This window comes from Varroa destructor, unplaced genomic scaffold, assembly GCF_002443255.2.
Source record: "Varroa destructor unplaced genomic scaffold, Vdes_3.0 BEIS01000006.1, whole genome shotgun sequence".
Lineage (NCBI taxonomy): Eukaryota > Metazoa > Arthropoda > Arachnida > Mesostigmata > Varroidae > Varroa > Varroa destructor.
Genome location: NW_019211459.1, coordinates 551292 through 573538, shown reverse-complemented (window position 1 = coordinate 573538; position 22247 = coordinate 551292). Strand labels below are relative to the sequence as shown.

Genomic DNA, 22247 nt, shown 5'->3' with positions numbered 1-22247 from the left:
ATATGGATACGATATTATGTATGATGTGCGACAACATGTCCGCGGTTACATAAAATCAAATCGGGCTCCTGCCAGTCGATAACTAAATTGAGCTAGTCACCTTCAACATACGTCTTTAGGTAAGCACTTCAAAATGTTATGGACAGAAATGTTTGTCTAGTGGCCAAAAACAATCAAAATGTTGTTAAAATTCTTTAGAAAAAAAACAGTCTTAAACAGGCTTACGTTGTGACTGAGACACGCGAGACTGGCGCCCTCTTGTAGGCGTCGTCAGAGTACTTGACGAGTCGAGCCGGGTTCGCGAGGAGCTCCGAGCTGAAAGTGTCAAACCAATGAGAGAATTCGGGTTAACCTGAACCAGTTTTGAAGAGACGAATATAACTGAGAAAGACGTATACATTAGGACTTTGAAGTCGATTAATATTTAAGCTAGTTGGGCTAGAACGATGATTTGTCAAAAGAATTCATGTTTATTTTCATTTTTTTATACTTAGGACTGAAGTATTTAGAAACAAAAATTCGTCTGCTAGTGGCATGTGATTCAAAAATTATTCAGTGTCGTCAGTTACAACCGGTTCCGCGATTGTAATATATATAATTTTATTTATTTTTTTTAAATATATTTTTGTTAATTTATACGTATATATATATATATATATATATATATAAAATTAGGGCCTCCATTTAAGGTAAATAATTTTTATTTCTACTTACAGAGATACTGGCCAAAACCGAACGCATTCTTTGGTTGGACCTGCGGCGTGCTCGGAGTCGAGCTACTCGAATTGGCTGGACTCTGTTTGTTGTGTGCTGGATGATGATGATAATGCTTTGGTGAACTGCCGTTAGAACTCGTTGCGCTGCTGGTCCCGCCGGCAACGACACGTAGACGTGCTGCACGGGCAGCACTCGCGTCGATCGAGCTATTAGAACGGCGAGCTGTCGAAACAGGCCGTACTGTGGGTGGCCGAGACGATGGACCCAACGATGTGACAAAATTGAAATAGACGTTGACACGTACAAATAAGGAAAATCGCTAGATATACAATTGAAACACCGGTGGAGTTATACATTTAACTATAATACTTTGAGAAGCCTTGCAGATTTCAAGTATCGTGCAGACCGACCTGTTTAGTTGTTGTACAGAAAATTGTCAAAACAAAACTCTCAAAAATTCTAATTATTTTAAACGATCTAAGTAATAGGACCGTTTGGATATCTACAGTATTTTTTTTTTCAAGAATATCAAACGATCCTCTGCATTAGCTCGACATGATCAGCAGTTGTCTAAGTAAAATGTCGTAAAAATCGCAAATTTTTTTTATTTCGTGATAGCATTACGTAATAATATAAATAACGTACTTTTCAAATGTTTACTATCCCTTATTGATGCTGTTTGGAAGTATACAGTTAAACAACTTAAACATTTCACATATTTTTTTATCTACATTCCGTTTAGTATATACATATATACGTGCGCGTGTGTGTACATGTAAACACATTTACCCATACAAGCTGTAGTTTCAACTACGTCTATTTAGCTATCATCGTATTATACTCGGGCCTTAAAAAAAGCAGCTCTTCAGATATCAGAATCATTACATTTGTCTATATCCTTAAGAGGTTAAAGAAGGACTTCACTTTTATTGATACCTCTAGATGTGGTGCCATACTGGCTGGCAGCCTGCGATGCAGCGGTAAGAGAGCGATGTAGGCTCTCGGATGATGGCGTTCGCCCCCCAGATGGAAGACTGTGTCCCCCCAGAGGGGAACTCAGCCCGCAAGACGATCGCGTCAACGAAGACGGCGATGAGCCGAACAACGACTGGCTCATAGGCGAGATCGCTAAAGAGAAGCAAGGACAAAACACAGAACGACAGAAGTAACGAGATTAGTAAGTGGCTAAAGAAGCACCTCAGCAAACTACAGTTGACGAACAGCCTAAGGATACTCACACAGCTTAAGAATTATATTACTACTTTTTTAATGCTTTGTTATATCACGTATGGAAACCATGTAGACAGATTATCAATGGTAATTAGCCGTAGAAGACGGGAATTAGTCGGTAAAAGGAAGAGGCAGTGGCCAGAAAACGCCAGTCAGCCTATAGGGCCTAACGTTGCTTACTAATTGAGTTGTGGCCGTTGGAAATGTATCCCGAATGTAGCAAACGCTGTTTGGCTACATCAAGCGATAGCAACAGCTTATCGGCCTCCCGCGGGAAGTGGTCCGCGAAGCCCCAGAAAGCTTTTCGGGCCTGGCAACGGGCTTCCGAGTCGGCATCCGAAATGCCTGTAAATATTATCAACCAGCGCAAAAATTGTGGATTTTAAGTATTCCAGTATGAACTGCTTAGAGTTAAGCGCGAGGCAGAGGCACAGATACATAAGTTGGTAACATTTGTTGGCATGCGCACCTTTCTTGATGGCGTCCTGGATAGTGACAATGTGCTTCTCGAGGGAGCCCGCAGGCCAAATAAGCAGCAGCTGATGTAAGAACTCGCAGCAATATCGACGGATCTCCTAGAAAAATAACCTTATGTTAATTAACAATAATAGTAATAATATTAACTATTGCTATTTTTTCGCAATTTTGGTGAGAGCGAACAATTTTGCCATTCTGCTTATTTCGTACATACTAAAATACTATATTGGCACGTATGCACTTGTGTAAATCCTTGTTCTACACTGTTTCTGCATGATGCCAAAATTCGTCAAACGAGTTTATGCTTTTTTAAAGCTCGGTATTATTAGGCTGGAACACTAACCCGGTTTTTCGAGGTGAGATTTCTCGTAATAAGCGGGATAAGTCGGGGTGAGTGAACATGTTGTAAAATAAAATGAATGCAGGTTATTCCTAAAATAACAAAATACTGACGATTAGAGAAATACGTTTTTATAATTTTAAATTTTCTAAAAGTAAATAACAATTATTTGAAGGATTATAATGTAAGCTTTTAATACTAAATGTATTTAATTTCAAACTAGGGCTCCTGTGTTGTTTTTCGAAAGCGACACAAAGGACATTTCCACTTTAATTATTGAGTCGGCTATCATTCTGAAGAATAACTTTCTTCATAGTAAAGCACATTCGTACCACAGCGCACCCCGTGGTTTACGGTCAGTCAAAGTCAGTAGAGCTGGGCGTAATAAGTAGTAAGTAAATACGCTGACCTGATGAGGACACAACTTTGGCAGACGATCCGATAAGTTGTATGAGAGATGGCAGGAGAATTTCACACAGATGATCAACTCGACGGCCTAGTTCACGACACACGTACCTGTCAGTACAATCAATGCAAAAGATATAGATTAATAAAAAATTAAGAAACAGATGCGTAAGTTATGTAAAGAAATACGATTTAAACTACGGAGCCACGAAACGAGACACCTCGGGAAGGATCAACAGTCAAACGTATTCGAATCATTACCCTTTCCAAAGTAGGGAAGGGTAATAAATACTTAACCAAAATTGGCTATTGAGTTACCGAAGGTTGAATGAAAAAAAATATACATTCTATATATATATATATATTCTATATATAATATATCGCCTCTTGAAAGTTTCAAAACTCATGGAATAGTAAGATCGCATTCGTACGCAATGCTGATGCACGCCTCTCGAACTACTTGCGAGCGAAGATCGCGGACACATGTCTGAAACGGAACTTCAAGTAACCGAAGCGCGGCGAAGAACTCGTCATACAAGGCGCCGCCAGCGCGCACCACCGCTACAAAAGCATTTCGAGATAAATATTAGTACGTTAATTGACCGCTGTTTTGTGCACAATTTTCATTGATAACAGAAGTGCCCATTTACGTCAGGGCGATTCTTATCGTAAAACAACAACTATATTTGTATTCTTAAAATATCTATATTTATACAATGTAAAATGGGTAGCTCATTACAAACTTTATTATCATAAGTTACTACGAAAAGTGATATTCGAAAATTTCGCTTTCATTGTTGCAACGATATTATTATTAAACTGAAAAGTTTTGTCAAAAGTGAGAGGATTTAGTCATTCAAGCGGCGGCGCTGTACGTGAATACTAGATACACGTAGATTCCGAAAACTACTGCTAGCCATCATTCGGAATCGTGACATTTATATTATTTATATCCGCTATAGAAGCCTCTACTATCTATGGTGAATACGCATCAAATTTTAACACAGGCATAGATTACTGCGCAAAACAGTTGTCAAGGTATCGTTTATTATCGGATTTAAACTCTATAATGGCCATTATAGATGATAACGAAACTATGATCCGCCATTTCTGAACTAACTGTTCGCTTATATAGTCCTTGGCCAGACCAGCTTGTATTCATATATTTATGTTCATATTCACTCTGGTTCACGATCTATTCCAGCTAACCCGTTTTTTCAATTCTATAAGTATATTTTAGGCCATGTTCAGACAGATGGAGTACTGCATGCATATTAACAGAATGAGCGATGATCGACGGCACCCCACACTTGTATCTGTGACGAAAATTTACGATAGGAAAAAGACCTCATTGTACAAACCGATTGCACTCGTGCATAGGCAGGCTGGATCGTCATACCAGTGCGTGTTTTACGCATCGAATCAATTTTGTATCGAATCTTTCAATAACAACATCAAGAATCATGGACAAATTATCGTTGTATAATTGTATGAATTATAGTATATCTCACTCAAAAACAATATGTAGAAAAGAGCGGCATAATGCTTGAGTACAACAATGATAGTAGAATAAACGTGTAAAATATACAATTTACACGGATCGTCGTTATCGTGTGATTTAATCCACTCGTATAAGACAAATAGGTAATGTTTGTTTTTTTTCTAGAGAATATTCAATACCGAATGTATGTAATTGCACCAGAAGCAAAATATCCTATCACACGATATTTAACGATAATTTAAAATGCGCGGTTGAGAATGATACGATAGGTATGCTTTCCAGCCAGTGAATTATGCCAATTTCGAAATTCCGAATGTTCTGTAACGGGTACTTATATTAAGATGGTTACAAATTACCAATTAATTTCGAAAAAAAGTAATACCTCTTAAGGCTTTGAGCAGTGCAACTCTCCGTTCCCAGTCGACTTCAGGATTTCCAAGCGCTGACCGGATCTGGAAATTTTACGTACACACACATATAAATGTATCTAAAATGTAATTACTAAATGGCTAATGTTATTTCCAAGGTGACCCCCTGAGACCCCGAACTTCAGACTGTAGCAGAAAAGATGTGCGCAGAAATTTGTTTTGTTAACTGAAACGGCATGAGCCTTATATCGCTGGCTTTGGCAAGCGGGAGAAATGAGATTGCGATTTTAAACCTTACGACAACTGTGCGATTTTTGTAAATGGAACTATTGATGTACTTACTCCATTCATGTGGTTATCGAGATCCCTGGCCGAATGTAACGCTGGCACCAACGGTAGTGGAGGCTCATCAAATGCCGCTAGAAAAACCTGTTCATCAACACCGCCCAGTACCTAGATAAACAAATGGCTTGTTATTTTCAAGTCTTTTCTGAATATCATCGCATTATGTTTTATATTGGACAAGTCTCGGTCTGAATTTTTCGTAAAAACAAACGTCGATCAACTCGAGTAATTAATTGCCCTGTATTAACTAGTTATTATTAACTATTACGAAATCTAATTATTTCAGCTTAAGAATGAAGGCCTATCCTGAAATCAGAATCGTGTCCCATTTATACACCTACATTCGCCTTAGGACCTGTGTCCCATGACTTGTTAGACAAACAGAGAGCTTGAAGCTCAAAACTAAAAGAACAAGTAAAGACATCAACAAACCAAAAACAGCATCGTTAATAAATTTATTTTATTGTATTCTATTATGTGATATACTTGGTTGATTTGCAGTTTACGCCGCGCCGTCGTTTTAGCTAATTCTGTTTGCACCCGAGCTAATATTGGGGTCTGATATCATTCTGTTCTGAGTCGTAATCATCATTCTGTTCTATCTATGGTAGCACCCCTTTGTAGCGATCTCGCCCAAACCAATTATCTTTCCTATTCTATTAAGATATATTATACCAACGAACCTTACGCATGTTAAATAGTTAAACATAAGGTTTAACTTTATTATAAATCTATGCTTTTATAGGCATTCGGTAACTACGCCTTTGAAACCCTACTTCAGTACTCGCGTGATAACGTTGCATTTATCTAATTATAAAAGCTTTATTTTTTCTTATTTAATCAATCTACTATCTTGCCTCAGTGACCTCTTTACTTTAGCGTAGTTATCTTATACGCGTGCCATCCACGCGGGTTATGTCCATCCACTAGAAAGCTTTTAGAAAGTTTTAGACAGGTGCTGAACGAATCTTCGATTGGCAAAATACGTCTCGTAAAAACCACCTAACTACATGGCAAGAATTAGCTCTTAGTTAAATAAGAAATACTATTTTACAAAAAGCATGTTAGAGAACACATCAGTGCACAGATATACGTAGACGCTTAATCGTACGCTGAACGGGCCAAAGCATTTCAGTTCCCGTTTGTGTTCCATGCAATTATTTATCTAAATTGATTTTTTGATATTATATCCAGCCCATTACAAACCCACCTTTCCAGCCATTTGGTCAGCCTGGTGTAACACGAGCTCAAACAACTATACTTCGACTGCAGACGCACATCTTTTTAGTTATGCGGTCAAAACACCCCTAAGATAGGATAGGATACCATTCCCTTTATCTGGTTAGAGCAGCTACATTCTCCTGGCCGATTCGATCTGTTAGTACCATTTACCTCCTTACAGTTATACGACTTCAGGTGTCTGTTCCTATTTTCCCATTGGAATGCTCTAATAATCCTTCTACATCTTCCGCGATAGTTATCTCATTAGTTTGTAGTCAGGTATTTTGATTCGTATTATACTTCTATATCTAATGTAAACTATTGCTCGATTGCAGGCCGACGTTTTTCGATCGCGTTCAATTGTCCTATAATTTCCGATTGTATCTGGTTGTGATAGTCATATTTCTTATTCTGTGTCGGTTAATCCGTGAGCTTTTTGCAGTTCTACAACCTCATCGTTACATTGCAATTAATTTTCTTAACGCTCTACATATTGTATTTCTTAGTGCACTACTTGAGTTCAACTCCACAATTTCTTAGAAAAGTCAGTAAAGATAAGTTTCATCTGTGAACACGGCGGAACAGTCCTCCACGGAATCTCATTCCATAACCTTTTACAATTATTCCCAGTCCTCATTCGGGGTCTTGTTGTAATCCTGGTACGGTTAGATATATCACCATTTTAAACAATTTTACCACCAAAAAACCTTTCTAATATAGTCCTTAAGGAAATTCTCAACAGTTGTCGAACTGCTGGTGTTATCTCGCGCTGTTTATCATTACGTTCTATAGAAAAGAAAAATACTCACTCAATACGAGCTATATATGACCAGATAGTTTGCATTTTATCTACTATCTCGCAAATCGAAAGAATTTGTATTATCCTTCCCCATGAGAAAAAGAAACTGTTCTCAGAAAAAAAGTATTTGAACACCAAGAGTTTATAGACTGCGATAGTTCATATTATGTCAATTATGAGCCATTTCGAAGAAAATCACCAATTATAATAGTAAAAGTAAACAATTAATAGACGTCTTACGACTGGGTCGCAAAAAAAACATGAGAAAGTAAAATTACCTTTTCAAATATGAGCTTGCGAAACAAACAACTTAATCGTATATAACATTTCCAGAATCTTTATTAGTAAAAAACTGCGAGCTCTTCCATATTAATATTATGCTTTATAAGAAAAACAATTCCCCGGGGAAGAGTATTTGTCTCTATTGGCTTCATCTTACACCCAACTCTTCCAAGAAAAATTTCTCGTAACCCAGCAGAAATTAGCCCGATCTGAGCGTTCTGTAATAGGACCGATTTGACTCGAATAAGCGAACAGGCAAAAGGTTTAATAGTAGGTAGATTAAACTGACTTGTACGCCGAGCCCTCCGTCTGTTTTGCTGTTAATTTGTTTTTTCAGACCAAGTCTAAAATAAATTATAATAGATATACACTAACAGTTGTCTTACCACAACTACTATGCTCCACTTAAGTCGTTACCCTTCTGTAATCACTTTTTTTTAATGTCAACTGATGACTCTTTCTTCAGAACGCCCGTGAGTAGGACGGGTCGTTGGTCAACCTCTGAGGCACGTAAGCCTATCGAATGAGCCTTTGGCCGACTTTTAATACACGTTACAATTTACAGAGTCAGCTAACCTGGTGACTCTGTTCTTAAAACGCTAATAATGTTTAAAAGTTTTCTTATTTGTCCTTTTTTTGTATAACATAGTTTCCTAAAAAAAAAATGATATAAATACATATACACTTTTACTCGGTTGAATGACTGGAGTCAAGAAATTCTTCCACGGACACATTTCAAACGGCATTTTCGACCCAAAAACTGAGACTGAAGATGTAATGCATTCCGATTCGAACTAAGAAATGTCCTCTGCATAGATTTCCAAGTAAAGAAAATTTCTGTCGTAACATCACCTGAGCGAAAAAGTTACTACATTGAATTTTTGGCCGAAATACCCCTTTAGTTGTAGTAAGATATATTGCATTTTTACTCAGCTCGTCATGATTTATGGATGGATGTAAGGAATCGATGGCTATAACATGGTGATACCTTGCTTCGAAAAAATCTATCCCATACTTCTGCTATTTATCTCAAAAATCTCTTAAAGAATATTTTCAAATCAAAATGTTATGTTCTTTTCATGTTCAGTTAAGATATTCGTCCTTTTATACGCTACAACCTTCCCTTTGATGCCTATTAGAAATCCGCTTAAAAACTACACAAAAGCACCTCAAAACTATTGCTACGTGGGTGAAGCGAACCCCTTAATGGGGTTCTTCAGCATTTTCACATCGAAACATCAATTTAAGTACAGGGACACGTATTGAATTTTTACTCAGCTCGTCGAGATCTACCCATCCAAAATCCTTGAGATGTCATGCTATTTTCATTCGTTGGGGGACATTTTCAACCTGAAAACATAGATCCGAATATGGGGACATACCTTGCATTTTGATTCAGATTGATGAAAGGTTTCGATTGTTATCTAAAACGATTACCCCTACGCACACCTCCATATAAACCTTCGGCTAGCGCTTTGTCAATATTTTTTCAACGAAATTTCGACAGAAGCTCACCCCTCAGCTTCTACAATTTTCTCATAGACAAGCATAAATAAATTCTGTAAAAAAAAAAAAAAAAAAAAAAGGGATAACGCGATCAATTTTGCCCGAGTTAGCATTATGCTCTATAGGATGAAAAACAAATTGTTCTGAGCTAAAGTATTCACCTGATCAGCTTCTATATTTCACGCGGCTTTATTCCGTACGGTATTCTAGTGATTCGCCAAGAGTCATCCGTGGTCTGATCCGACAACTTTAACGGGTTTATTTAAGTCGGACGAACAAACAGATTTAGAGATTTAGTAGTTTGGATTTAGCGGACTTTGCCCTGGGCATGTTTTATCGTTGACTAAATTTATTATGCTTGAATGATATTACACCCGGCCTAACGGAGACTATTGTATGCACTGAGAGCTGTCTCACTGAAATTGCCCAGACATGTCTCGCTCATGACATGTTGGCTTTTAGTTCAAACGTGCAACAGGATTACGGGACTTTTTCAGTGTTAGCTAATTGGCTCTTTTTGATAGCCTTTTATTAAACTTACAATCGATGGAGTCGACTAATTAGGTTTTAACTAACTTAATATCTACAGATATATACATATATATATATATATGCGGAATATCCCAAAATAACACTATTTGACAGGTCGTAACCTTTCAACTTTTCTATTTTGACCGTATAATTAACTAATTAACAGAGAATAGTAAATGGACCAAGAGTACCTTTTAAACGCCGAAAAATCATTTCAAAATGCTATTCTACAACTGTACAAAGAAATTATTGTAGGAAGGATCGAGCAGATCAATAAATCGAACAGAATAAAGATTTGAAACACATGAAAACGATCCAGAATATCAAGCGCATTCAACGGTACACTTCATCAGACAAAAGAAAGAACTGGCAAGTTTTAGCGGAACAATCTGGTCGTTCAGCAAATCAAGCGTTTTAGGCCACTGTAATGGAAAAGTTACGTTGTAACAAATCGTGAACGAAATTTTCAGACGCAATTGTTCGGAGCAATGAAGCTATATTTAAATTGGATAGGATTATACTTATTATATATATAAGTCTACATGGTATGTAAAAACACCATGTAAATTTATCTAAGTTACTCTGTGTCTTAGGAACAATTCTTATTTTACAATACAGTTTTTGGTGCCAATTACTTGAACCTATTCCAGGAGAGTCAGGAGGTGTTCGCAAGCATCTTGCTAAAGATGGCGAATCTATTTACAACGAGATGGAGTACCTGCGCAACATCATTGTCATGTCATCATGAGAAGCTTCCAAACAGATATGCTGGGGGAAGAGGTCCCATAGAACATTCTGTCCATTCCCCAGACCAAACGCGAATGGGGTTTTTCTTGTGGGGATATCTTAAAAATAAAACCTTTACTAGAAAACCAACGAGAGTAAAGAATTTAAAAGTCTTAATTAGGCAAGGACATACCGTTGGATTAAATAATACCTTTGCTGAAGCTTGTAAATCGATAGCTCATGATTATCACCAGTGCATGAACCGGAGCAGTAATTATTTTATCCATTTCTGTTTTCTTTTTTGAATATTACACACATGTTTCATATGCTGTATTGGATCTGTTTTTCAAAAAAGTCATGAAGGCTGAAAGCCGTAGAAATTTCATGGTGACTTTTTTTTTGAGAAAAAAATATTCATTCGATCGGTTCCATCTTAGGCGCAGTTCTTCCCAGGATCGAAAGTAACCCAAAAAGTCGACCCAGTTTGACCATTTACAGACCGGCATGGCTTGGACAGACAAACGAACAAGCATAGAATTTTAGTAATATACTAGAATAGATATAAGCATATAGAATCAATTATAATCTATATTTATAAAGGTTGTCTATACGGGATACCTGTGCGGCGTTGTTGGAAGAGCTGGTCGCCATATTGCCGCCACCTGTCGACGACCGACCACCTGCAAATGATTGCGGAAGAGTCAACGAAAACAGAAAATAATTTCCAAGTCTTCGTGAAGGCTAACGCTGATCACAATGCGTAATGAGTCTCCTCATCGCTTGTATGCATTTACGTCATTATCAACAGTTGCTTATTTGTGTACATAGGTAAATATTTACTTTACAGGTATAATATTTTGATAAGGTGTCAGTCTCGCTAGGGGGCAAGGAAGCGTGTTTGGTGTCAAAATGCGACCCAATTTTGACTACAATACTTTTAAGGATAACTTTTGAAAATATAGGTTTTCTTCCCCATTTACTGAGAGAATGTATACTGTTGTTCACATTAACTTGTGGAAGGAGGCCCCCCTCTGACACAAGTGACTGACCATTAAGGTTAGAATTTTGTGATGCCTTTCCAGCAGTTATAGGTACTCCAGAGGTGGTTCGTTTCCCTGGAGGCGCAGAAGTAGCTCGCAAGCTTCGGCTGCTAAAATCCGATCGCACTGGTATATTACCAACACCTGCAATACAGAAGGGTGTCACCAAAAATGAAAATTCCTCGAGCTACATCGGCACACTTACGTATAATACATCATAAAATCCTACGATATCACAAGAGCTGCTTGTAGTTTCATTCGCTTCACAAGAATATGAACCTTAAATAAAGATTCAAAATAAAATTTTCTGTAGCAATAACCTCCCATTATGACACAATGGCTATCGATAGAAGCGAAATTTACTATTAAGAAAAACATAAGACTCAGAAAATAAGACCATAGTGGTTATGATGGCCAACTAGTTATAAGACGCAACGAAAATCAGATTAGACACCTCCCATGGGTGTACACTTCGCATGCCTACCGGCAAATTAAACCGTTAATAAACTATTTTTCGCAACAAACAATATTTACTATCTATTTACATATATATAAATGAGCATATACTGCTCATCGACAACGAAGGCATTGGCTGTCTGTCACAATGTAGACTCTCTATATGAGACACAGTTTTTCAAAACCTTATTACTAGCAAAATTAATTATTATGTTTATTATGACTAATGATAATACTGTATTTTACATAAAGATTAGATTAATATATGAGTATAATAAAATAGGGGTATAAAATAAATGCGTCCCCCATTAGGGGGACGCGTTGGGGTGACATAAAGCGCTGTCGAATGCAATGCAAGTATCTAACACGTGATCAAACATCATCCAGTTGTTACACTACTATAGTGGACGTTACCTGTAAACAGTAAAGATTAAAGACAAGGCCGTTGCTCGTCGTAACCGTGACAGCAGTTTGGTTGTCTTCTGATACTTTGGCAGAATCGGTATTACTAAGCGATAATTTGAAACATATACGAATGGGCGGGTTCCTGTCAAGTTTTGTTAAAATCGTACGCGTTAAATAATGTCAGCGTGGACTACTTTTCAAAAAGCGTATATTTAGACGCAGAAGAATGAAAAATTCAGCTAATTCAAAAGCTGTACTTAATATAGTTTCGAAATGTAGCGTTACTAATAATAAGCGTGAAAGCGAAAGAACTGGCATTTAGCAAGTCGCATATACTTCAAATCTCCTCCAATGTTAAGCAGATCCCCTGAACAATATTATAAAACACCATTCACTTTTTATATTTGCCGATGACTAAGTTAATAATGTGCCCTAATAAAAAAAACTAGCTTATTGTACATGTAAAAGAGCGCATTATCAGTACCTTTTAATAACCGCTTCTACAACCAATTTCTATATTGCTCCAATTAAGCATGCTTAATATTGATGCGATACATTCACAGTCACCTAGTCAGTACAGATTTGTCAACAATGTATACTTTAAAAAGGTAGTATGGCGGTAGCTAATGCTTTGTTTGTTTGTTTTTGCCTTTAGAGCTTTGTTTTACAGCTGGTTCGAGCGCGTTCTCCCCTTTCGGGTGCAGGAGTGCGACTCTACAACTTCGTCAAATGTAAAATCAAGTATGGAAGGAGCCTATCGTCTTAAACTGCTCATCAGCCGGACTCAGACTTAAACGGTGGGTACTTAACGTGGCCAGGCCTGCGGCCAAACGACTTCCCGTCATCACTATTACTACCATGGTACGTGTAATGCTTCATTTGGTTTGTCGAAGTCTGTCGTGCCTTTTTTTTGCCTGGATCCGTTGTACATGGATGGTACAGGTGATGATACGGAGGCTTCCTTCTGCTAAGATTGGCTTTCTGGCCTGGCCGATCTCTGCTGTCTCTCTCTCTCTCTCTCTCTACACTGATACTAGCCAGCTGGTGGTAGGCAAGCAAGCAGGCAGGTAGGTAGGCGGGCGGGCGTGTAGACGGGGTAGGTAGGGATAGTGGAGTCGAATCCGTCTATTTTATGGCGGGAAGCTCGGTTCATCAGCGCTGCAGAGCGCGATTTGGCGTGTGACTGGTCGATCGTCGCCGCATCTATTGCCACTATGCCTATCGATTTCAAGGATTTTCCATTCTTATTTTGCTTGTATTTGCTACGCGCTTGTTACTTCCCTCGTTCTTTTTCGTTGTTTCGCTCGTTTTCCTATCGATAGACATGCACATGGTCGACTGTGGGAGACGACGAAAATGAATTCGACTCAAATTTAGCCAAACGGAATTGGTTAGCTGAGATTGATCGACCGTGTCCGGTCCGTAATACGTTTACTACTGCTGCTGCTGTCACAGACGGTATGACGCAGCTGTACCAGTAGGAATAGCGGCACTGCTTGCCGCTGTTGTGGTATGACAGTACTCCGTTGCACGCGAGGCGTGATGACGAAGGGCCCCTTGGTTAGTAAAGCCTTCATCATTTGTGAACACGCGACAGTTAGCAGGTGCCGCTATTGTCAGCATCATATTATCACAATCAGCGACAACATAAGGTGTACCTGCAGATTCTGCTGTAGCTGCCCCCGTGTCCGAACTATTTTGATGTTCGGTGCGCGTAAATCTGCGTTTATCTGTTTGTACGCACGACCATGTGTCTGTGTGCATGTATGTTCGACTACCAGATGTCCCTAACAAATAACGGAAAAAAAACCAATAACATCAACATTTACGCCCACCCGTGCGAGTAGTGAGAGGCTAACAATGCTCGCATTTAACGGCCCTAGAACATCATAGCCATTGATTGTTGCACAGCTAAAGGCTGCCACACGGGGCCATGTCCGTAAACATCAACCAATCAGCCACCCAAACAAGTGACCGCTCATTGTATTATTAAGCTGATAATGTACCACTACTGATGACGCCAATGCTTTGCCGCTATACAATAACAACAACATGGAAAACATGGAAAGGCGACGAATCGTATACTGCAAAGGAACTACTCAGGCATCCGCCCTGCTCCAAAATGATCCCGAGAGCACGCTTTTGGCGTGCGATAACAATTAAAAAAAAAAATAGTTTTTCCTACATGTGATATGATGTAGTGGCATTGTTAGGAGTTCCTTTGAAATTACTGTCTGAAATGCTACTGTCGAAATCTGGAGCAAATACAACAATCTTGGAGGGGCGTACGCACTTTACCGCGAATGTAATGGTACGAGCCTTTGTCTTCTTTGCTCCTGCGTTATTCTCAACTAGGACACCCTGAGTGTCAATCGAATAGTAACAGCATACGGGGGTAATTCGAAATGGTCTACTTATTTTCAAGCACACAATGGAAAGTGTCTAACCCGATCTAAATAGTGCTAACTGGACGTAAATCGATTCCTGGGACTTCTCGTTTAAGCGTTCACGATAAGGTCAACAAGTTAACACCCGGTCGGCCGGAATGATTCACAACTTCTAAAAGCATTGAATTTAGGCTTATCGTAAGTTTTCTTTTACCGTAGACTGTCGCTTTAATTTTACTACGCAATGTAATGTCTCCCCTCTATAGAGCGTTGGTGGTCGACGTCACCACCGCATAATCCTGTACATGTCTTCGGTGCATGTCAAGTTAGTTCGCTGCCCTTTCCTAGGCACTGTCATGTTTCAATGTTTTAAAAGTGGATGTAAGCGTCCAGCAACGGCAACGCTAACGATGGTCAATTAACCTGCCGCTCGATGTGGACCCACTTTTCGAAGGCATTATTTAACGGCAGTTAAACGCCGTTTGCGTGGGAGGGCGTGTCGCCGCTGCTGACAACGCGCTGTGCCATGACATAGAGGGAGGTTTGTGCCGCACTATGGGGCTAAGCATCGCAGCGGCCATCTGAGGCAATGCCCTCTCTTCTGCTACTACCATTAATAGCTAGCTGCTTCTGCTACATGCCCTACGATACCCTACTACTACTAGTCTTGTGTAGTGGTCAAAACTTTTTCAACAGTGCACTAATCCACAATACCCAACTAGCAGCGTCATCAGCGCTAGTTCTGGTCTTTCTACTAGAATGGCACGACAGCTGTGGCAGGCCAGACGGTCATTCGACCGATTCGTTCGGAGTTGTCGGGTTTTCAGCTATACCTAGAATTTCTTTCCACAAACAGTCAAACGCTGAGCGACTGCGACTCTGGGGTCAAGCGGTGTCAGAGCTAACAGCAGATAGCAGCAAGCGTGGCGCCACCTATCCGACAATTCAGCTTAATTGTATACGATAACAAAACATCTTCCGTGTACACACACGCAGTATATTTATGTTCACATTGTTAAAGCGGGCATACGTCTGCGTTCGTTTTAGCGGGAAGAAAAACGCGTAGATATGATTCAACATCAAGCCTACGACACTAAACATAACTTACACACATAGGAAAAAACACATAGGAAAGCTACGCAAGCCGAAAACAAGGGGACAGTCGAAAATTTGAATAATGGCGTCTTCAGCTATTTAACCGAGCTTTGCATAGGGTTCATCAGCGCGTCAACCAGATGCGTGGAGAGCTGTAAAAGCTAATGGTTCATCCCAACAATCCGTTCTCCTTAGCCGTCCACCTGCCAAAACTTACTGATGCCACCAGATATTATGTGCATATGTTTGATTTAAGTGAATTGTTTGGGCGTGACACAGACCACAGTTGGAACTGATTGATCCTAGGTAGTAGATGAAGTGTTTTTTGCTAACTGTTAGAAATTCGTTACCTTACTAACTGATTTCGTTAGCCATGACCAATAGGCACAGTTGTGTGGCAATAATGAATGCTGTAATCAGTTAGGTGAAGAACATAGTTTGGGTCATTATCTAGACCAGTTAAATCGTTACAATCTGCGGAGTTATTTATCGATCATAAGCATTTGGTAAAAGCCAGTTCATCGTAACACCCAAATACCAGAAAATATTTTTCAATTCAAGCAGAATCGACGTGTAATTGAGTGTGAAAAATAAAAAAGGCATTACCTCAAAAATTCATAAATGTGAACTTTTCCACGGAAGCACACTTAGAGGAAAGACTTCATTGTGCAATAGCTCTCTATGGGAGAGTTCAGTTCTAGCTAAATTTTGCTATATATACATTATTGAAATAACAGCGTGTCTGTGTGAAAAGCAGAAGGCAAAGGCAAACCCTGACAAATGTGGTTATAAATGATTGAGTTTTATTTTAAAATGGGACCGACCGGTGCGGGTGTCACCTTTGGCCTGCTTACTTGCCCGTACGTATGATATCGTTTCGATGATGATTTAACTGATGAATCAACAAGACAGTGGTGGATGACCCGAAATAGGACAAAGCCATAGTGGATACGTGCTCAGAACATATATATATATATACACATGGTGGCCTAAAAGGCTCTATACACTTGAAGATTCTACATTCAAGCTACCTATATATAAATATATGCGACACCTAATTTAAGATCAAGCTGCTCTGTTTATCGTAATAGGCATACGTTCATCCGTCGTTGTTGGTACTTGAAAAAACCTATTTTCTTACAAAAAAAAAAAATAAAAAGAAAAAAAGGTAATTTTTTTTCAATTGGAGAAAGAACAAGCTATTATCTATCCGCTGGTACACACTGTGCCATTGTATCTCTGTAATTTATCTTGCCTTTCAAGAAAAAGTACTCAACTCCAATTATTAGACATCGACAGAGATGGCCATCTCGTCATGAACGCTAAGCAAGGCTTATTTTACACGTAAACGTATAACGTTGAATTTGTTCACAGGACGTATTCATTTTTACCTTAAATCACAAACAAACTGTCGTTTCATACATTTTCCGTCATTTGCATTCATGAACAAAAACAACCCAGTAATGGAAAAAATATGTTCGGAAATGTATACAGAAAATAGAAGCTAAAAAAATGTCCGCAAAGCAATCGTGCTTGAAGATAGCGCGGTGCGATAGGGTGAAAGCGACAAGCTGGACACTAAAATGACTGACAAAATAAATTGCTAAATTCGAAATATGGCAGTTTCGTGAAGATCACATCTAAATAAGATGCGTGCACTAGAGAATCACCGATGTTCAAGATCGTGAGCACCACCGCTAGAGGCCGGCTTTGTATAACTTCAGATTATTCATATACTTCTGCAAAGCAAAATACAAAAGGCTATTAGATGAACGTGTGAGCAGTCGTGCTCGGACTAAATTGAAATTGTGTGTATTTAATATCTATTGTATGTGCAAGTGCTCCCGTGTTTTTTTTACAAAGCGGGTCTAATACCTTTCTCCCGGTAATATTAACTAAAAAAATCTGTGCTCAGACAATATCTACTGGGTCAGTTATTCGTGCGCGTAAAACCTGTAATAAAGCCCAAGCACAGAAATCATCATAGTCCATATTATTCTTTTTGTTGCTTATTATTACTTAAATATGATTATTATTATGGGATGTTAACAGTTTACTACATATTTTAACTGCATGCAGCCAAATAATAGTGATCGGATTAAGAATTTTATCAATCATATTCAGCCTATTCAATTTCAAAGTAATATGGATATATTTGTTAACAACATATTTTTTTACTTAGCGCTTCCAGGTATTTATTCTATGTGATCCAAACTCTCCAAATCACTAATTTTTAGGTATACCATCAACGACTTGCCCTCATTAGGAGTTCAATCGAATAGGTCTTGCTGAACATATGCGGGGTTTCTCGGGGTTGAAATGGCAAGACCTATTAACTTTTGAAAAAATATGTCGTACCTGTTTTCCCTAACTCCTTATGTATTCTTCATGCATATTTTCCTGATTATTAATGTCCGGTAGTAATGTTTATCAACGGTGAGATTTAGAAGTAGAAATGCGTTTTACAGATCAGTACTTCACGGGTGTGGGAAAAATAGTGCTTTTACAAAAGCAAGACAGTGTGGTATGGCATATGGGCTGGTATTTAGTATAAGCAGGAAATTTAGTAGCGATAGTCATTGTTCTTATAATAATAATGATAATAATAATAAAGAGCTGTGATTAACGGCACTCTCCGCAAACAAGCCAGGAAGTTCAGGGTCGTAACGAGAATAGCGGCCATCACCTCTAGCACGGTCACGATCGTAAAAGCAAAACGTACGTAAACCAACCTGAAACAACTAAATATAGTAATATTGCCACAAGGTAATAATAGTCCTCCTGATACATTTACTGCGAACGTGTGAGGATTCAACGTATTCAACAATTCGACAGGTGAACCGCTTTTTCAAAGTATTATATATTTATTATTATTAAAAATGTAGATAAAAGTAACAGGATGCCGGTCGGTCGCCTTTGGCGTCTAGCTTCAATTCGGCTCAATAATATATTATAGGAGAAACGTAAGTATTATTTTTTTTTTAATCTTTTTTGGCACTCTACAAACGGGAAATAATAAGGAAATTTGGAATTTTTTTACAAAAGGGAAAACTGCGCTCTGTCAGTCGTCTGCTCTGATCACACGACCTACTTACTAGGTCGCGAATTTTGCTCCATATTGCGAATATTACATTGCTGTTCAGTACACTGAGAATTTTTGATACTAATATCTTCAAATAAATCTTGCTTATACGAATACCGTAGTGATATTGTAAAGAGCAGTAGGTGTGCAGGTTCAATTGAAGTCATTGCCCTATATATACGCCGCAAATCTAGTAAAATTCGTTAAAATTAAAATTCGTTAAATTTCGTAAATGCGTTAAGATAGAAAATACTGTTGCAGAGCTTATATTTCATGCAATCTATTTTGTGAAAAAAGAAAACAGTTGATCCCAATAGAAGCATAGTTTTAGTTACCGTGTTTGAGTTTAAAAGAGACTTGGAAATAGCAGGAGAGCTATCGAGTGTAGAGGTTACAGGATCTATTATTATTATTATTATAATTTCTCTGGGTTGACAAGAAAGTATGGACCGTTTTTTTGGCTAGAAAACTTCAAACCCGCACATGTATGTCAAGTAATACGAGTTGCGCCGGGTCGGAGTTAGTGTCGTTTGCAAGATTGAGACTTGACAGTAGTGGATGCGCTAACACCGTTTGAATGCCTTTATTCATTCAAACTTAAGATAGAGCGCCTCCAAAAGGAGCCAAATTTCTGCAGATTTCCCAATTTTATTACGATGGAGGCACAAATGTTTCCCAGGCCCATAAAAAAATTGTGCTCTTTATGGTCAAAATGCGTTATCAGCTGAAACGGCCCCAAGACGGTTCTGTCGCGTTCGTTCTGAAAATTTCAATGCGAAAGACGCCCCTCGTAGTGGTTGACCAATTACGCAAAAAGTTGTTGAAATTATTGCGAAAGTTGGGCAAGATTGACACGTGAGTAGCCGCCACATCGCCAAGTAACTAAACATTTACCACCCAACAGTTTTAAGCCATTTGAAAAAAGCTGACTGCAAAAATAAACTCAATGTTTGAGTGGCACAGAGATAGACGCAAAAAAGTTACCCAATTGTATTTCCATCCGCCAAACTCTGCCATCTGTTTCGGTCTCTGCAGAATCCTTTTAAATTTCAATAGAAGCATGTAAGAATCACTGGTCAGAATTTTTCGCCCAAAAATCACAAACATTCTACAGTGATGAGATTATGGCGTTACAAGAAAAATAGCAGAAAGTCATCGATGAAAATGGCGCATATTTAATCTGCCAATGACCAGATTTAGTCTGGTCATATTATCATATAACATGTAAAAAGATATCTGCTTCTATTCAGCCTAAAAATTTTCGATAAATATACTGCCTTCAAAGATAAGATTCTCACTTCCACGGTATTGAGAACTGCCAACACGTTTTCTTTATTCGTATTGCAGATTGCCCGTTGAATCTGGTACATAATTCCATAGCGTGTACATGAACGTAGTATTTCGTATTTTAAGCTGAACAGATCCGCTAGGTTTTCTCAGAGTTGTATGGTGTTTGCCGAATGTCAGTAAAGCATTTTCTGTAGTAACTGTTATATTTTTTCTAAGAAGTAAACGCCTATTTTATTTTGGTGAACCAGCGGCCCTTCCGTCACCTATTCAGCCAGTGGTTAACTGCATAATTGACGCAGTTCCCCATCAGAGCTCTGTTTGATTTTGATGAGCTGAACAGTTGAATAAATAAGTCGATCCAAAATAGACGAACGAGAATCGGCGACGTTCACGCGGGGGTGTGACAGGGGAGAGCGGGATGGTGTTTCCCGTGTCCGATTCATTGCTCCGTCGATCCGAAATTCAGGAAAAAGAGAAACGAATGCATTAGCAGATTATCATACACGTACATACCTCAATGTATGGCGACAATACGCATAGAGTCTATTCGACGACGTTTGCGTGACTCGTATTTTCCACACATATAGTATACAATACGACTGGCAGCGTTTGACGTTGCGTTGCTCGTTAACGAACCTGCCTATTGATCTGCACTATATGAACATGAGATATTCGTATGATCGATGCGTAATGTATTTTGTGAACGAACTAACCACAGTATAAGAGATTGAGGCAGTGACAAAAATACAATAGGGCTAGCTAAAGAGTATTAGTTGAACCATAAAAAAAAACATTTGGTCCACAGTTTCACCCCGTGATCAATTCTTTCTGTTTTTTTTTGATGCGCCATTCGGCCAATAGAAAAAATGTACAATGAACGAAAAGTTCGTTTTGGTTACTTGACAGCAATCTACCTACGATATCATACAAAAGTAAATATACAATAACAAAATACCAAAATAAAGTAAGTAGAAGAATATCCATCTCGTTACGTTACCGAATGCCATAACGTTAATCACCCACCTTGCGTATTTCTATTTAGGAGTTAGTAAATGGCTTGCAATTATGAAATAATACCTTTTCACTGCCAATGATAACAACAAAAACCAATCAATGGTATCGATGTAATTTCTAAGGAATTAGTGTCAACTAAATTACGAGAAGTATATAAAACGAAGAGTTTTCCGTCGTTTGGTGAACATGGTAATACGATGTATTCAATAGATCAATCTCAACTACAGCCTGTGTTTTATATATTATACATATAATAGTAGTGATGATACATGTAAAAAAGTAAGAGGTCACTTTCAGAGAAGAAATAGCTGGCAGTATATAATTAGTTATCGTTTATGTGCTGTCAGTACAGCTGCTTAGCTATTGTCTAGTAAACAAGGGCATTGGCAATGTAATTTATTACTCACGGCTATGTATACGTTGACCTTGAGTGTCATTAAGGGTTAGTAAACCTTGCAGTCCCTTTACACGACGCACACATATCATATTGCCGACAACATCAACAACCAAGTATTGCCCCTGTAGATCAAATAGCTCAGAATCAATTCGCGTCGCGGGGCAAAAACAATACTTATGCACCGCAAATGATTTTTCATTTGGTGCTGCCACCTGGTGTTCAATGCAGGATAGGCTATAACTAACAGTATATTGTAATTGCCGAGTTTCTATAAAGGTCCTCTAATTTAAAAAACGGATCGGCGTTACTGAGCCACACGATGCTGACACCTCTTTCTTTGTGAATTGTTGCCACTATCTATTTGTCCTAACGTCAGTTTAGAGAAAAATAAACATCGAATGAACAGTTTTACGTATACGACAACATAAAGCCCGTGTGGGAATCGTTTGGCCATTCACAATTTGTTTTTAGTTTCAGTGATATAAAAAGGCTTATACGTCATCGTCATTATGCTAATGTTTATATCTTTGCTCATAAATTTCATTTAAAGCCGTCTCTAGTAAAAAAAAATTGTTATTATTTTAAGTCTGCGATATACTCATTGCAAAAGGCGTAAAATTAAAAATCAGGTCA

At 38.5% G+C, this 22247-nt stretch overlaps 1 protein-coding gene and 1 long non-coding RNA gene across 15 annotated transcripts in view; one reads left to right on the top strand and one right to left on the bottom strand.

Annotated features, from left to right (window-relative positions):
- The window catches only part of LOC111252315 (CLIP-associating protein 2-like), a 61657-nt gene that overhangs the window by 11227 nt on the left and 28183 nt on the right, over positions 1-22247 (bottom strand). For 10 of the 14 annotated variants that reach the window (XM_022809961.2, XM_022809962.2, XM_086992382.1 and 7 more), the window contains exons 3-14: positions 11498-11632; positions 11067-11128; positions 5381-5491; positions 5053-5122; positions 3601-3730; positions 3174-3280; positions 2768-2856; positions 2417-2522; positions 2128-2292; positions 1654-1845; positions 715-957; positions 226-315 (exon numbers count right to left, since the gene is read on the bottom strand). In XM_022809961.2, the coding sequence (XP_022665696.1) occupies positions 226-315; positions 715-957; positions 1654-1845; positions 2128-2292; positions 2417-2522; positions 2768-2856; positions 3174-3280; positions 3601-3730; positions 5053-5122; positions 5381-5491; positions 11067-11128; positions 11498-11632 (1500 nt within the window). Of the gene's footprint in view, positions 1-225; positions 316-714; positions 958-1653; positions 1846-2127; positions 2293-2416; positions 2523-2767; positions 2857-3173; positions 3281-3600; positions 3731-5052; positions 5123-5380; positions 5492-11066; positions 11129-11497; positions 11633-12358; positions 12492-17501; positions 21737-22247 lie in introns of all 14 variants that reach the window. The other 4 variants (XM_086992387.1, XM_086992386.1, XM_086992388.1 and 1 more) reach the window with 3 other exon arrangements.
- On the top strand, positions 3726-4776 carry LOC147754705 (uncharacterized). The gene is made up of 2 exons (XR_015329873.1): positions 3726-4207; positions 4410-4776. It is a non-coding gene; the product is annotated as an uncharacterized LOC147754705 (long non-coding RNA).